This window comes from Dipodomys spectabilis, unplaced genomic scaffold (assembly GCF_019054845.1).
Source record: "Dipodomys spectabilis isolate Male_0828 unplaced genomic scaffold, ASM1905484v1 ptg000281l, whole genome shotgun sequence".
In the NCBI taxonomy this organism is placed as follows: domain Eukaryota; kingdom Metazoa; phylum Chordata; class Mammalia; order Rodentia; family Heteromyidae; genus Dipodomys; species Dipodomys spectabilis.
The window spans coordinates 345629-362622 of NW_024870958.1; the positions used below are offsets into that span (position 1 = coordinate 345629).

Consider the following 16994-nt stretch of genomic DNA (forward strand, 5'->3'; position numbering starts at 1 on the left):
AAGGAATGGGTAGAGTTGCTATAGATTGAATGAGTTGATGGAAATAGTGACAAAGATCAAGGAGCTTTGTAGGAACAAATTGAAATGTACAACTATTAAAAACATTTTTTTAAACTAAGAAAAATCTACCTTCCACCTACTTCAAATGGTTATTTAATACATATCATAAGTGAGATCATAATGGATAGAAATCTTCTCATTCATGGAGCATCCAATTTTCATTCCCTTTAGTTTACATTTGGGCCTTTTGATCATGCTCTGAGTGACCATAAGAACTTTCCTGCTCTGTATCAGATGGCCTCAAAGGACACATCGATAGCCATTGCCCTGATCTCCTTACTCCTTCATTTCAGCTGGAACTGGGTTGGACTATTGACCTCACAAGATGAGAATGGCTTGTGGATTCTTCCTGAATTGAAAGAAGAGATGGACAAGAATAGAATTTGTGTAGACTTTGAGCTAGCAATCCCAACCTCTGGCTTGGCATATGTTTTTAAAGTCATGGCACTTTATAAACAGATTAATAAATCTTCAGCAAACGTCCTCATCATACATGGTGATAATGAAGCCTTACTAGATATGGTAAGATGTATTGAGCAATTTTTAGTAAAAGGAAAAGTTTGTATCATGAACTCACAGCTAGAGTTCACCATGAGGAGGAAATATTTTGTATTATGTTCATTACATGTACCTCTCATTTTTTCACACCATCATCCAGATATTTTGGGATTCACAGATTTTGTCAAGGCAGTTAACCCTTTCAAATATCCAGAAGACTTTTTCCTAGCGAGGCTATGGTTTCTGTCTTTTAATTGTTCAGATTCAGAGTCAGACTGTGTAACGTGGGAGAACTGTCCTCACGAAGCCTCCTTGGATTTGTTGCCTGGACACATTTTTGACACGACTATGTCTGGAGACAGTTACCATATATACAATGCTGTGTATGCTGTGGCCCAGGCTCTCCATGAGCTGCTTCTTCATCAAACAGAAACACAAACAGTGGGAAAGAGGGAAGGGGCAGTGACTTCCCCTGCACAGGTAAGGCCTTCTGTGTTAGATGACATACCCCATACGCAATGTCACTTCCTAGATAGTTTTCATGCCATATAAAATTTAAGCATTTTTGGTATGTTTTCCAAAAACCAACAAATAATATTTGTTTAAATGTCTGTGAAGTACTCTGGACGTATTTTTGTGCTCTTCAGGAAAAGCAAGCCATAACAAGGATCAAGTGAGTTCCATGTTTCATAAATTCTTTTAATTACAAATAGCCTCAACATATTCATAGCAGATAGTTTTTCGTATTTTTTATTGTCAAGATGATATACAGAGCAGTTACAGTTACACAAGTAAGATAGTAAGTACATTTCTTGTCAAACTTGTTACCCCTTCATTCATTTTTCTCTTACTTTCCCTCCCCCTCCCCCTAAAATTGTACAGATCATTTCCAAAATATTGTCTTGTGTATATTGCTGTTGCTTTGGCCCCTACCTTATAGCAGATGTTTTGAAAACTATAAATGCACCTTGAGTTTCCCTATGAGTTTCTTATAGCAAAAGAATGACCTGCTGAAAAGAATTATCCACATTTTGCATAAGGAACCTAGTTTTATTCTACTTTAAATATTAAAATTTTACCAAGTTCATATTAGCAACATGCATAAAATTAGTGGTTGTGGGAAACAATGGCTAGACGACTGAGAGTCATCTTATTTGTGACTCTCTAGACTTGGTTTCTTTTGAAAAGATTGCATCTACCCCTTTGCTGAGTGACCAAGATTTGGCAAAATTATTTTCATACCTCCATAGATTTTCTTCTGGAATGCTTCATTAGGTGGTTCTACTATTCTTTCATTCTACATCAAAATTTAAAGGCAATCAGGAACTTTTTTTCTTCAGGTTTTCTTTCGTAACTCGGGATGTACTTCACCATAAGATGATGTATGTCTTTTAGCTGCACTTTTTTCTGAAGAACATCCAGTTTCACAATACTGCTGGAGATCAAGTGACTTTGGATGAGAAAAGGAAATTGGAAGCAGACTATGACATTGTAAACATATGGAATTTCCCAGAAGGTCTTGAACTTGAGGTGAAAGTAGGAAAGTTTTCTCCATATGCTCATCAACTGTCTTTATCTGAAGATATGGTACACTGGGCCATAGGAACTACAGAGGTGGGTTGGGTTTAAGTGCAATGATTTTAATTACATATAAGTAAGAAAATTTCAGCCTTAAAATGTATATCTGGTTGGATAACATATAAGAAAATTTCAGCCTTAAAATGTATATCTGGTTGGATGCCAGCAACCTATTCCTGTAATACTAGCTAATTAGGAGACTGAAATAAAATTATTGTGGTTTGAAGGCAGTCCAAGCAGGATCTTCTCTGAGAGGCTTATTTTCATTTAACCACCAAAAAAGCAGGGCTGGACACTATTGACTCATGCCTGTAAACCTATCTACTCAGGAGAAAGATATCCTCAGGTCTAAGATTACATATCTGTTGAAAGTCCAACTGGGCAGAAAAGTCTTTGAGACTCTTTTCTCAATTGACCATCAAAAACCTCAGATGGAACCTCAGGTCAAGTGGTAGAGTGCTTACCTTTAGGAGAAAAAAGCCCAAGGAAAATGAACATGTACTTATATCAAACCCTGGGACTAGGACAAAAAAAAATAGACATTCACAGTCTCTACATGGTGATTTAGAATAGTGTCATAAAATGCATATTTCTTTATTTTATTTTTTATTTTATTTTATTTTTTTGTGAACATACTGTACAGAGGGGTTACAATTACATGGGTAGGATAATGCATACATTTCTTATCAAGCATTGCAGCCTCCTCCTTTGTTTACCCTTCACATCCCTTCCCAGCCTCCCCCCCCACCCAATCTGTCCCCCCACCCCCCTCCCGCACCAATGTTGTAAAGCTCGTTTTCGACATGACTACTTGTACTTCTCATTGTTGCAACAAGTCCACCTGTATCTTTAAACGATTTGTTTTTCCCCATGTCATCCACAAGTTACACTGACATCAAATATAGTGAAACAGGGGTTATACTGTGGGATAGGGACATACAAAGCAACAAAGAGATAATCTTATAAATGCGTTAGAAATGAATGAAAGAAAAAACATTAAAATACATATCTAAGGGTTCATTTTCTTAACATCACATTATCTGACCTTTTCCACTTGACTCATACATATACAAGATATTGTAATAAGGGAAACCATGGGACCTATGTTTCTTTGGGCTTGGCTTACTTCATTTAATATAATTTTTTTCAAGTTTTTCTATTTCCTAACAAATGGGGCAATGTCCTTCTTTCTGATGGAGGCATAGAATTCCATTGTGTATATATACCACATTTTCTTGATCCATTCATCTACTGAGGGGCATCTGGTTTGGTTCCAGATCTTAGCTATGGTAAATAATGCTGCAATAAGCATAATTGTGCTGGTAGCTTTAGTGTGGTCTTGTTTGTAAACATTTGGGTAAATGCCCAAAAGTGGGATTGCTAGGTTATAGGGGAGCTCTATGTGAAGTCTTTTGAGAAACCTCCATACTGCTTTCCAAAGTGGTTGAACAAGTTTACATTCCCACCAACAATGAAGTAAGGTTCCCTTCTCTCCACATCTCTTCCAGCATCTGTTGTTGTTAGTGTTCTTGATTTTTGCCATTCTAACTTGAGTGAGGTTGTATCTCCATGTTGTTTTGATTTGCATTTCTTTTATAGCTAGGGACGTTGAGCATTTCTTCATGTGTCTATTGGCCATCCTTCTTTCTTCTTCAGAGAAGTTTCTCTTTAAGTCATTAGCACACTTATTTATTGGGCAGTTGTTTCTTTGAGGATTTGTTGTTGGGGTTTTAATTTTTTGATTTCCAAGTATATTTTAGAAATGAGACCCTTGTCTTGTTGTATGGCTAGTGAAGATCTTCTCCTAATCTGTGGGCTTTCTATTAATCTTGCTAGCTATGTCCTTTGCCATGCATAAGCACTGCAACTTCATGCAATCCCATTTGTCCAACCTTCCTTTGATTTGTTGTGTTTCCGGGTCTCTATTCAGAAAATTTCGGCTTGGGCCAAGGAGACCTAGGGCTTCTCCTATTCCATCCTGTGATGTTTTCAGAGTGTCTGTTTGACTCTGAGGTCTTTGATCCATTTGGAGTTGATTCTGGTGCAGGGTGATATATAAGGATCTAGCTTTAGTTTTCTACAAGTAGTTAACCAATTTTGCCAGCACCATTTACTGAAGAGGCTGTCTTTCTTTCATTCTATTGTTTTAGCTCCCGTATCGAAGATTAGATGGCTATAGGTCTGTAGGTTCATTTCTGGGTTTTATATTCTATTCCATTGGTCCTGAGATCTGTTCTCGTGCCAGTACCAAGCTGTTTTGATTACTATGGCTTCATAGTAGAGTTTGAAATTTGGTATTGATATTCCTCCAGCAGTGTTCTTTCCGTTGAAGAGCGTTTTTGCTATTCGGGGTCTTTTATTGTTCCATATGAATTTTTGGATTGCCTCTTCTATTTCCCTCAAGAATGAGGTTGGAATTTTGATAGGTATCGCGTTGAATTTGTAGATACCATTGTGAAGTATTGCCATTCTCACGATGTTAATCTTTCCAATCCAGGAGTATGGGAGGTTTTGCCATTTTCTAAGTTCTGTTTTGATTGCCTTTTACAAGATTTCAAAGTTTTCATCATAGAGGTCCTTCACTTCTTTGGTTAAGTTAATTCCTAGGTACTTTATTTTTTGTAGGGCTATTACAAATGGAGTTGCTTTCCTAATTTCAGCCCCATTTTTCTCATTGTTGGCATACAGAAAAGCCATTGATTTTGGGCGGTTAATTTTATACCCTGCTACTTTGCCAAAGTTTTGAATCAGCTTGAGTAATTTGGGAGTGAAATCTATGGGATTCTTTAAATAAAAGATCAGGTCATCTGCAAAGAGAGAGAGTATTATTTCTTCCTTCCCTATTTGGATCAACATTATGTCTGCATCTTGTCTTATTGCTGAAGCTAGGCAATTTAATACTAAATTGAAGAGAAGTGGAGAGAGTGGACATCCTTGTCTTGTTCCTGAGTTAAGAGGAAATGGCTTTAGTTTTTCAAAATTAAGTATAATGCTGGCTGTAGCTTTGTCATATACAGCCTTTATTGTATTGAGGAATGTTTCTTGGATTCCTAATTTTTCCAAAACCTTCATCATAAAGGGGTGTTGGATCTTGTCGAATGCTTTTTCTGCATCTGTTGAGATAACCATATGGTTATTTTCTTGCTCCTGTTGATGTGATGAATAATATTAATTGATTTGCGTATATTGAACCAGCTTTGCATCCCTGAAATGAATCCTGTTTGATCGTGGTGTATAATTTTTTGGAAGAATTGTTGAAGTTGGTTGGCCAAAATTTGTTGAGAACTTTTGAATCAATGTTCATCAAAGAAATGGTCTATAGTTCTCTTTCTTTGATGAGTCCTTGCCTGGTTTGGGGATGTGGGTTATGATGGCTTCATAGAATGTGTTTGGTAGTGAACTCTCCCTTTCAATTTCATTGAGGAGTTGGAGGAGTATTGGTGTGAGCTCTGCTTTGAAGGCTGTGTAAAATTCCGCTGTAACACCATCTGGTCCTGGACTTTTCTTAGCTGGCAGGTCTCTTATTGCTGTTTCTATTTCAATGCTTGATATGGGCCTGTTAAGATGGTTAAACTCATCTTGGTTTAGTTTTGGCATGTCAATATTTGCTAGGAAAAGGTCCATTTCTGTCAAGTTCTCAAACTTATTAGCATAAAGTTTTGAGAACTATTCCCTTTTAATGTTCTGAATCTTGGTTGTTTCTGTGGTGATGTTTCCATTCTCATCTATGAGTTTATTTATTTGGGTGTGTTCTCTTCTTTTTCTGATAAGATTTGCTAAGGGTTTGTCAATTTTGTTAAGTTTGTCGAAGAACCAACTCTTTGTTTTGTTGATTGTTTCTATAGTTTTTTTGGATTCTGATTCATTTAATTCTGATTTAATTTTAATTATTTCTTTCCGTCTACTGGATTGGGGTTTATCTTGCTACTCTTTATTAAAGAGGTTTAGATGTGTCATTAAATGGTTGGATGTAGCTCTCTCCAATTTGTTGATGTAGGAGCTCAGAGCTATAAACTTGCCTCTGAGTGCTGCTTTGCTGTGTCCCAGAGGAGCTGGTAATTTGTGTGTTCATTTTTGTTGAATAGCATGAAAATTAGAATTTCCTTTCTAATCTCTTCCATGACCCACTCGTGATTCAACAGTGTGTTTTTCAGCCTCCATGTGATCCCGGACTTTCTTTGGTGGCGTTTGGTGTTGAGTTCTAATTTTATTCCCTTGTGGTCAGATGGAATGCAAGGTATAACTTCAATGTTTCTGAATTTAGCCAAGATTGCTTTGTGGCGTAACATGTGGTCTATTTTAGAAAATGTTCCATGTGCTGCTGAGAAAAATGTGTATTCTGATGCTGCTAGGTGAAATGTTCAGTAGATGTCTGTTAAATCTAGTTGATCTATGCAGCTGTTTAGATCTGCGGTTTCTCTGTTGAGTTTTTGCCGAGTTGATCTATCTAGTGGGGAGATTGGTGTGTTAAAATCCCCAACAATTAGTGTCTTTGGATCTATATGGGATTTGAGAGAAAATAGTGTTTCTTGGATAAACGTGGGTGTTCCATTGTTTGGCGAATAGATATTTAGAATTGTAATATCCTCCTGAAGGAGATATCCCTTAATTTGTATGTATTGACCGTCTTTACTTCTTCTCACAAATTTTAATTTGAAGTCTATTTTATCTGATATTAGTATTGCAACTCCCACCTGTTTTATGGGGACCGTTTCCTTGGTAGATTTTGTTCCAGCCTTTAACATTGAAAATGTGTTTGTTTTTACGCCAAGATGTGACTCCTGAAGGCAGCAGATTGAAGGGTCTTGTTTTTTAATCCAACTAGACAGTCTAGGTTGCTTAATTGGAGAGTTAATTCCATTAACGTTAAGCTATAAGACTGAGAGATATTTGGGATTCTTGCCATGTTACCCACCTTTTTGGGGGCTGGGAAAACTGGTTTCTTCCTATGGTTCTTGGATTCTCAGTTTGGGTGCAGTTTCTTGGCCTTTATTGTGGTCTTGTTGGTTTTCTATGTGTAAGACATCTTTAAGAATCTTTTGTAGGGCTGGTTTGGTGGAGATGTATTGTTTCATTTTTTCTTTGCTATGGAAAATTTTTATTTGGCCTTCAGTTATGAAGGAGAGTTTAGCTGGTTACAGTATTCTTGGTTGATAGTTATTTGTTTTTTGGGCATGGCATACATCATTCCAGGCTCTTCTTGCTTTGATTGTCTGTGCTTAGAAATCTGAGCTGATTCTAATTGGTTTCCCTTTATAGGTGATTAATCTTTTCTCCTTGACAGATTTAAGGATCTTTTCCTTGGTCTGAGTTGGTACTGTTTGGATTATAATGGGGCAGTGGGATGTTCTATTCTGGTCTGGTCTATTTGGGGTTCTAAAACCTTCTTGTATCTGAATAGGCCTATCTTTTTGCATATTTGGGAAGTTCTCTGCTAGGATCCTGTTAAATATATTTCCTAGGCCATTAACTTCTGTTTCTAGGTGCTCCTCTTCACCCATTATCTTTAGATTAGGCCTTCTGATGGTGTCTTCCAAGTGTTGGACAGATCTATCATATTTCTTGGACTTGTCTTGGATGGTTGTATGTTCTTTCTCTATGATATCTAGGCTGTCTTCAATACCTGCTGTCTAGACTTTCTACTTTATTTTTTATCTCTTTTCCTTCTAATTGGTCAGCTTTGATGGCATCAAATTCTTTGTTGAAACTTTGTTTTAGATCTTGTATGAACTTCTTTACTTCCTTAATTTGGTGTTCTGTGTTTATTCTCAAATCACTTAGTTGATTGGTTATGGTTTCCTTGGATTTGCATTCCTTCTGTTGGGTTCAATTCAGCATTCCTTTTGTGGTTTCCCTGACTTCCTTCAGCTCTTTGTTAATGGATTCCATGAATGCCTTTAGTGATCTTTGTGTATTCTTTTCCTGCTCTCTCAATTCCTGTATTACTCTTGGATTACCTTCCTCCCATTCGTGGGATTCCTGCAGTTCTCTTTGAGTGTTCTCAGCCTGCTCACGCCATTCCGGCCTTTCTCTTTGAGTATTCTCAAGCTACTCACACAAATCCTGTATCAGTTTTTGAGTAGCTTCCTCACGCTTATGATATTCCTGTATAAACTTTTGGATTGCCTCCTCTCTCTCCTTTTCACACTCATACTGAGTCCTTTGTATGTTTTCAATCTTTTCATTTATTATGTTTGCCAGCAGTGTTTGTAGATCTATTTGGGAACTCTCATCTGGATTATTCATTATCTGTTCTGTCCCCTGATTATCAAGATTGGGAATTGAGATACCCGGATTTGCCATTTTTCTAGTGTTTTTCCGGCTTACTCTGCTGATTTGAGATGAAAATAGCACCAGTTTTGTGCTAGAACACTATCTTAAGGCAAGCATCAACCAAAGTCTGGATTTCCACAGTCAATGTCTACAGATACAATCTAGTTCAACAAATACATCTATTCAACATCAAACAACTATATGTTAATGGACTACGAACCACAAAGAATTTGGAAAACCAGAAATTATTAGGGTTAGGGAGAGATGTGGGTAAAAAATAGAAATAGATTGATTTGGGGAGGCACAGGGTGAGTTTACTAACTCCTAATATCAAAGCAGGAAATAGGTTGGGTAGGATGAAAGTAGAGAGAGAGAAAAAAAGAAGAAAGGGAAAAGGAAAAGAAAAGAGACCAGAAAAAATAGAAAAGTAAAAATTAATAATATTATGCAGAAGCGAAAACAATCTATTTAGAGAAGAATGTGAATATATGGAGAGAAAGGGAGGGATGTAAAGGAGCTGTATGAAGAGGAGAGGTATAAAGAGGTAGTACTGCTATTAAGGAATTTAAGTCTCAGAGGTTTTGAATTGAGTAATAAATTTGTGGATTAAGTGTGTACACAATGGAGGAAAGGGTCTAATACTCAACTACGTGTTTATCTGAGGATGTGCAAGAAAAGAATTAAGTCACATAAAGAAGAATGAAAGAGAGGAAAACATGAAAAGGATATGAAAGGAAGTAAAAAAGATCAGAAGTTCAGTATAGCTAAACAAAAAACAAAAAGATAATATACAAAGAAAAAAAGAGAAAGAAAACAAAAAAAGAAAGAAAAACGCACACTCACGTATCCCTAAAATAAAAATTATAAGAGGAAAAAAAAGTTACTGGAAAACATTTTTTTTTTCAAAAAAGGCACAAATTAAATATTAAAAAAAGTTTTAGAAAAGAAAAAAAAAGAAGAAGAAGAAGAAGAAAAAAGTTCTTTGATTTTTTTGGAGTGGTGGGAAAAATCCTGTATCTCCCTTGTGTCCATAACTAGCCTCTTCTTGGAGTCTCTGGTCTGCTTGTGGTCCTGTGGCTTGGTTGGTTTCTTAAGTCAGTTTGTTCGAACAGGTAGTAAAATGCTCTGCTTTACCCAGGATTTTGCGATCCTCCTCCCAGGCTAGTTCAATGGGAGGCAGATCTGCTTTGAGTATCACAAAAGAGGTGGATGCAGTGATGAGGCTAGGTTCTGGGAAGAATTGAGGCCTTTCAACAAAGAGTAGATTTTCCGGGGGCTAGTTTGTGAAAAATTCACAGAGCCCAGCCTGGAGCCATTCTCAGGGTTTGTGTTTACTGAATTTCAATTGATTGTTCAGGCTGCTAGAGGGAGGGGCAGCCTCTGGCTCTGATTACCCAGTGAAGAAAGCCACTCCTAGGGCTGGCACCAGAGCAGGGTGACTTTTCCCTGGGTGGAGCTGATTCTGGCAGGTCACACCGTTAAGTTCTTGTGACCTGCTAAATAACTCTAGTTTTATTCCAAGGCCTGAGTTGGAGCTAGTAGCTCCGTCGAGCTTTGTCGGTATCCAAGATGGAGATCTCCGCTACTGGGGGGGGAGGTGGCCTTCCCTCCTCTGCTCCCTGAGAAGGAGTGAGGACGTCAGGCTTCTAATCACGCTGAGTCTTGGTTCCTGGGTCGTCTCTGGTCTGCAAATTGCAGGATGAAGATGTCTGCTCCTTGTCAGTTCTTGCTGGTATTGAGTAGAATCCCCGTGCCCGCTGCGTCTGGCTCCTTCGCCCTGGACTCTCTGTGGCTCAGGTATGGCGCCTGTGATCTCCGCCGCCACCGCTTCCACTGCCGTGGCGGCTGCTGGCAAGAGCTCAGATGTGTCTCCTTGCCTGGATTTCCCCTCTCTGGTCTGACTCTCTGTCCTGTGATGGCACACTTGGTGTGATTCTCTGGCTTAGGACTGTTCACTGGAACTCTAAAACTGCTTTCTATATGTGAAAGCTTGTTTAGACTCCAGCTTCTCCTCTGCCATCTTCCCGGAACTCTCATAAAATGCATATTTCTTTACAAGTTTTTAACATTATGAAAAAGTACTCAAGGAATCACTTAGTGTGATGAAAGGGTTATTTTTCTCCCTTCTGTGGAGGTTTCATTCAATGGTTATTTGGTTAAGCATCTTTGGTGAGAGGAGTCCTTCTATTACGCTATGTGAGAAGATTCTCACTTCATGGGCACTGGAAAACTAAGACAATTCTATGTGCATGGAGTTCACATAACCTATAAAGGGGAGGTCTGTGCCCTATCTTACAGCACACTTTTAAAGCTTCAAAGAGTATTCTTCCTTCTTGCACTTCACAATTTCACAGATGAGTAGGAGACAAAATATAATAACATGACTTCAAGGAAGTTCCATAGGGTTGGACACTGGAACATACTTTTTCACCATTAAGCTCTACATTTAAAGGTCTCACATTTTCAATAGTTCCACAGGCTATAGATCAAGGCTGTAGCACATAGTACTTTTGTAATTAATTGATTGGCAATCTATAACAGCATTTAAATCATTGATTATATTTATGTGTATAGAAATAAAACACTTAATAATTCAATATTTTTTCAAAATTTTTATTGTGTTTAAGTGGTTACATAATTTCCCAAATTTCATAGTATTGTGAGATAGTGATGCTCAGTTAAAGTCACAAACACATTCTAACTTTCTTGGAGCAAATTGTCTATCACAGTCTATAACATTTATGAGTTCTATGAGCTTTGCGATACAGTTATTTCTTCCACATTGGGTGGTATGTACATTTCATTTGTTTTGCATAGCATCAGCTCTTCCCTCTTTCCCACTTGTTCTCTCCCTCCAATCACTGCCATTAAGTTGTTTAGTTCACTTTGTCAATGTCCAGTGCAGCTGATGGATCCCTGTTACATGTTTTTTTTTTCCTGATTCCATCTAGTCCGTGTCGTCGTCCTGGTTCCCCTCCAGTGTAGACAAATATACCATACATGTGATCAGCAGCATGGGGTTATTTAGTAATGATTCGCCCAGATGAGTGGAAGTCCTTTGTTTCTTAAGTCCTGTTAATTTTGTCATATCACCTAACATTTTGGATTTATCAGCCATAATCAGGGAGACCATGTACCATTTGTTTCTTTGCTCTTCACTTACCTCGCTCAACATGATTTCTTCTAGCTCCATCTATTTCCCTGCAAATGCCATTATTTTGTCATTTCTAATGGCTGCATAATATTCCATTGTGTATAGGTACCACAATTTTTGGATCCATTCATCTGTGGTGGGACATCTGATTTGTTTCCATATCCTGGCTATTATGAACAGTGCTGCAATAAACGTGGAGGTGCATGTGTCCTTGTATAGTGGTTCCTGTTGTTCAGGATAGATGCCTAGAAGTGGTTTGACTCAGTCATAAGGGAGGTCAATATTTAGCTTTCTGAGGACCCTCCAGACTGCTTTCCAAAGTGGTTGTATAAGTGTACATTCCCACCAGCAGTATAATAGGGTTCCTCTTTCTCCACATCCCCTCCAGCATTTGTCATTGGCTGCCTTGAGGGTCTGGGACATTCTGACTGGGGTAAGGTGACATCTCAGTGTTGTCTTTATTTGCATTTCCTTCACATCCAGCGATGGTGAACATTTCCTCATGTGTTTCTTTGCCATTTTTATCTCTTCATCTGAGAAGTCTCTCTTTAGTTCCCTTTCCCATTTAGTAATTGGTTTGGAAGGGATTAGTTTCTTGAGTTCCCTGTATGTACTGGATATTAACCCCTTCTCTGATATATTGCTGGTAAATATTTTTTCCCCAATTAGATGGTTGCTTTTCTAGCTTGGTTGTTATAGCTTTAGCTGTGCGGAAGCTTTTTATTTTAAGGTAGTCTCATTTGTCGAGACTTTTTCCAATTTGTTGTGACCCTGGGACTCTGTTCAGGAATTTCCTTCCTGTGCCTATAAGTTCAGGTGTCTCTCCTACTCTGTCCTGCAACAGTAGTTTCAGAGATGCTGGTTTAATGTTAAGGTCTTTAATCCATCTTGAGCTGATATTGGTGAAGGATGATAGCCTGGGGTCCACTTTTAGTCTTCTCCATGTGGCCACCCAGTTTTCCCAGCATCAGTGGTTGAAGAGACTGTGTTTCTTCCATTGTATGTCTTTGGCCTCTTTGTCAAGTATCAGCTGACTGGAGGCCTGTGGTTTTATTTTTGGATCTTCTATTCTATTCCATTGTTCTTCGGGTCTGTTTTCATGCCAGTACCATGCTGTCTTTGTTATTTGTTTGGCATGGATATCTCTTCCATGTTATCTTTATTCCCTAGAATTGTTTTGGCTATTCTAGGTCTTTTGTTGTTCCACATGGATTTTTGGACTATTTTCTATATTTTAGAGATGTATGTCATTGGGATTTTAATAGGAATTGCATTGAATTTGTATATTAATTTTGGCAGTATTGCCATTTTCACTATATTAAGTCTGCCTATCCAAGAGCATGGGAGGTCTTTCCATTTCCTAGTGTCTTCTGTAATTTCTTTCTTTAACTTTTAATAGTTTTCATTAAATAGTTCTTTTATATCTGTGGCTAGGTTAGTTCCTAAATATTTCATTTTGGGGGATGTTATTGTGAATGGGGTTGCTTCCTTTATTTCCCACTCTACTTGTACATTGTCAGTGTACAGGAAGACAACTGATATTTGTGGGTTGATTATGTATCCTGCTACTTTGCCAAAGTGATTTATGATTTCTAAGAGTTTGGGGATGGAGTTTTTGTGATCGTGAATGTATAGTATCATGTCATCTGCAAAAAGGGATAGTTTAACTTCTTCTTTTCCTATGTGGATCCCTTTAGTGTCTTTTTCTTGACTTATTGCCTTGCCTAAGGGTTCCAGGACTATATTGAAGAGGAGTAGAGACAAGGCATACTTGCCTTTTTGCCTGATTTTAGGAGAATTGGTTGTAACTTTTCCCCATTAAGTATAATATTGGCTATTAGTCTGTAGTAAATGGCTTTTATTGTTTTAAGAAAAGTTCCTTCTATTCCTATTTTCTCCAGAGCTTTTAGCATGAATGAATGTTGAATTTTATCAAAGGCCATTTCTGCATCTGTGTAGATAATCATTTGATTCTTGACGTTGGCTCTGTTGATGTGTTGGATTACATTTATTGACTTACATATGTTAACCATCCCTGCATCTCTGGGATGAAGCCTACCTGGTTGTAGTGTATGATTTTTTAATGTTTTTCTGGATTCTATTAGCTAGAATTTTGTTAAGGATCTTTCCATCTGTTCATCAAGGAAATTGGCCTGTAATTCTCTTTTTTAGTTGGGTCTTTGTCTGATTTGGGGATAAGTGTGATATTAGTATCATAGAATGAGTTTGGGATAGCTCTCTCCTTCTCTATTTCTCTGAAGAGCTTGAGGAGTATGGGTATTATTTCTTCTTTAAGGATCTTAAGGGTCTTCTTTAAGGGTCTTTAAGAATTCTCTTGTGAATCCATCTGGTCCTGGGCTTTTCTCTGTTGGAAGACTTCTGATTGCTTCCTGTATCTTGTTGTAGGATATTGGCTTATTTAATTGATTTACTTCTTTGCTCAGTTTGGGCAACTTGTGCTACTCTAAAAATGCAGCCATTTCTGCCACGTTTTCTTTCTTTAGAGAGTATAACTTTTGAAAGTTGTCAGTTAAAATTGTTTGGATATCTTGGGTATGTGTTGTGATTTTTCCCATGGCATCCCTAATCCTGTTAATATGGGTTTCCTCTCTTCTTTTTTTAAATTAATCTTGCCAGTGGTCCATCAATGTTGTTTATTTTTTCAAAGAAACAGCTTTTTGTTTGGTTAATTTTGGCTATGATTCACCGATTCTCTATTTCATTAATCTCCACTCTTAGTTTGGTTATCTGGCTCCATCTAGTAACTTTAGGTTCCATTTTTTTTCTTTTTTTTTCTAGCTGTTTTAATTGCAACATGAGATTATTTACTTGGTCTGTCTCCATTTTCTTGATGTGGGCACTGAGGGCAATAAATTTGCCCCTCAGGACTGTTTTTGCTGTGTCCACAAGTTTCTTTGTGATGGGTTTTTCATTGTCATTGAGTTGTAGGAATATTTAAATTTCATCTTTGATCTCTTCCATTACCCAGGCATTGCTTAGAAGTGTACTGTTCAATTTTCATGTATTTGAGTAATTTCTGCGGTATGCTTTTTTATTGAGAACTAGTTTGATTCCACTGTGGTCAGATAGGATACAGGGGATTATATTGATCACCTTGTATTTGCTTAAGTTCCTTGCATGAACTTTGATATGGTCTATATTGGAGAAAGTTCCATGAGTTGCTGAGAAGAATGTGTACTCTGTTGATTCAGGGTGAAATACTCGGTAGATGTCAGTTAGTTCCACATGAAGTATTGCCTCAATTAACTCGGTAGCTTCTTTGCCAATCCTCTGGTTGGTAGACCTAACCTTTGGTGAGAGTGGGGCATTAAAGTCTCCTAGTATTATCAGATTGGGATCTATTTTATTCTGTAAGTTTGAGAGTATTTGCCTAACATATTTGGGTGCACTAATGTTTGGGGAATGTAAGTTGATGGTAGTAATATTCTCCTCTTGGATTGTTCCCTGTATTAGTATGTTGTGTCCGTCCTTGTCTTTGTGCATTGAATTCAATGAAAAGTTCATTTTGTCAGATATCAGGATTGCTACACCTGCTTTATTGCTACACCTGCTTTCTTACTGGGGGCATTTGATTGGTAGATCCTTTTCAACCCTTCACTCTGAGTTTGTTTGTATGTTTGGCTGAGAAGTGGGTCTCCTGAAGGCAACAGATGGATGGGTCATGTTTTCTGATCCAGTCTGCAGTTCTTTTTCTTTTGATTGGCGAATTAAGCCTGTTAATATTAAAAGACAGTATAAAGGGATGCATTGTGGTCCCTGTCATTCCTTGTTTTCCTAAGTTTTTCTTCTTTCCTTTCCTCCTGTGTTTGCTCAGTTAGACGTCTATTACTGCCTGTCTGGGTACAGGTCCCTGTTCCAGGTTGCTTTCTTCAGGTTGTGTGCCCCCTCTTAGTATTCTTTGTAATGCTGGCTTAATGTTTATGTATTCATTTAGTTTTTCTTTGCTATTAAAAATTTTCAGTTCTCCATCGAATGTGAATGCTATCTTTGCCGGGTACATCAGTCTGGGTTGGCAGTTGTTTGCTCTCAGGGCTCGTATGGTACTTTCCCAGGCCTTTCTTGCATTCAGTGTTTGTGTGGAGATCTGCAGTGATTCTAAATTTTTCCCGTTGTAGTATAGTTCCTTTTTCATTTTTGCTGCATGCAAGATTGTTTCCTTATTATTCAGATCTATCATTTTTACTATAATGTGTCTAGAAGTGTTTCTCCTGGGTTATTGCTTGTTAAGTTTTCTATATGCTTCTGTATTGTAGGTAAGATGTTCTTTTTTGAGATGGGGAAATTTTCACTGATTATCTTGTTGAATAGGTGTTGCATTCCCTTGCTTTGATATTCCTCACCTTCGTCCACTCCAATTATACGAAAGTTAAATTTCTTGGCACTATCTGCTTACTCTTGAATTTCCCTTCGGCATATTTTATGTGATTTTACCATATCTGTAAATTTTTGGTCCAGTTGGTATATTCTGTGTTCGGTATCTGACACTCTACATTTCATTTCATTCTCTCTGTTATCTGTGGCTTCCATTGTGGATTGCATGGAGGAAATGGACTCATTTATGGATTCAATATTGATTCTCAAAGTCCTAATCTCACCTTTTAATGAGGAGTGTACTGCCTCTATTTTGGCACTAATCTCACCTCGTAGTGAGGTGTGGTCTGCCTCTATTTTTGCTTACATCTCCTGTTTGATATCCTGCATCTCTTTCAATATTTCGACCCTGTGCTCTTTCAATTTCTGGTCTATTTCTCGCTTTATTTCTTGAGTCATTGCCCACAGCATCTCTTGGATATAGCTTTTGTCTTCCATTCCTGTTTGCTCCCACTGGAGCTCTCCCCTGGATGGCTGCTTGCTTTTGGAGATAGCTTGCTATCCTGGGTATTGATAAACCTTGTAATTTTTCTCTGTGATTTTGCAGGTGATTCAGGGATTATTGGAAACTAATCTGAAATTTTGTTTTGTTCAATAGGTGTTTGTCATTGCTTGGTTGCTGTTTCTGTGCTGGTAGAGAGAGTCTGTACCTGATTTCGGTTCTGTTGGGGGCCAACCTCCAGTTGTTGGTCTGAACCACATAGGGGTTCTCGGCTCTCTGCTGTAGATCACTGGCAGTTCCCGCCTTTAGAAGGTTGAACGGCCTAGACTGCTCCTGTTTGCTCCTACAGATGCTCTTGGCGAGATCGGATGTGCTGGATGCACTCTTCCAGATATTGGAGTCTGCTATGGGCTTCTGATTTTTTTTTTTTTTTGGCCGGTTGTGGGTTTGAACTCTGGGCCTGGGTGCTGTCCCTCAGCTCTTCAGGTCAAGGCTGGCACCCTACCATTTGAGCCACAGCACCATTTCTGGCCCTTTCTGCTTATGTGGTGCTGAGTAATCAGATCCACGGCCTCATGCACCCAAGACAAGCACTCT

At 38.2% G+C, this 16994-nt stretch overlaps 1 protein-coding gene across 1 annotated transcript in view; it reads left to right on the plus strand.

The window, feature by feature from the left end:
* LOC122126503 (vomeronasal type-2 receptor 116-like) overlaps positions 1-16994 on the plus strand; it is a 60357-nt gene that overhangs the window by 39889 nt on the left and 3474 nt on the right. The window contains exons 5-7 of the mRNA XM_042701054.1: positions 232-589; positions 821-1038; positions 1954-2172. Of these exons, the coding sequence (XP_042556988.1) occupies positions 232-589; positions 821-1038; positions 1954-2172 (795 nt within the window). The remainder of the gene's footprint in view (positions 1-231; positions 590-820; positions 1039-1953; positions 2173-16994) is intronic.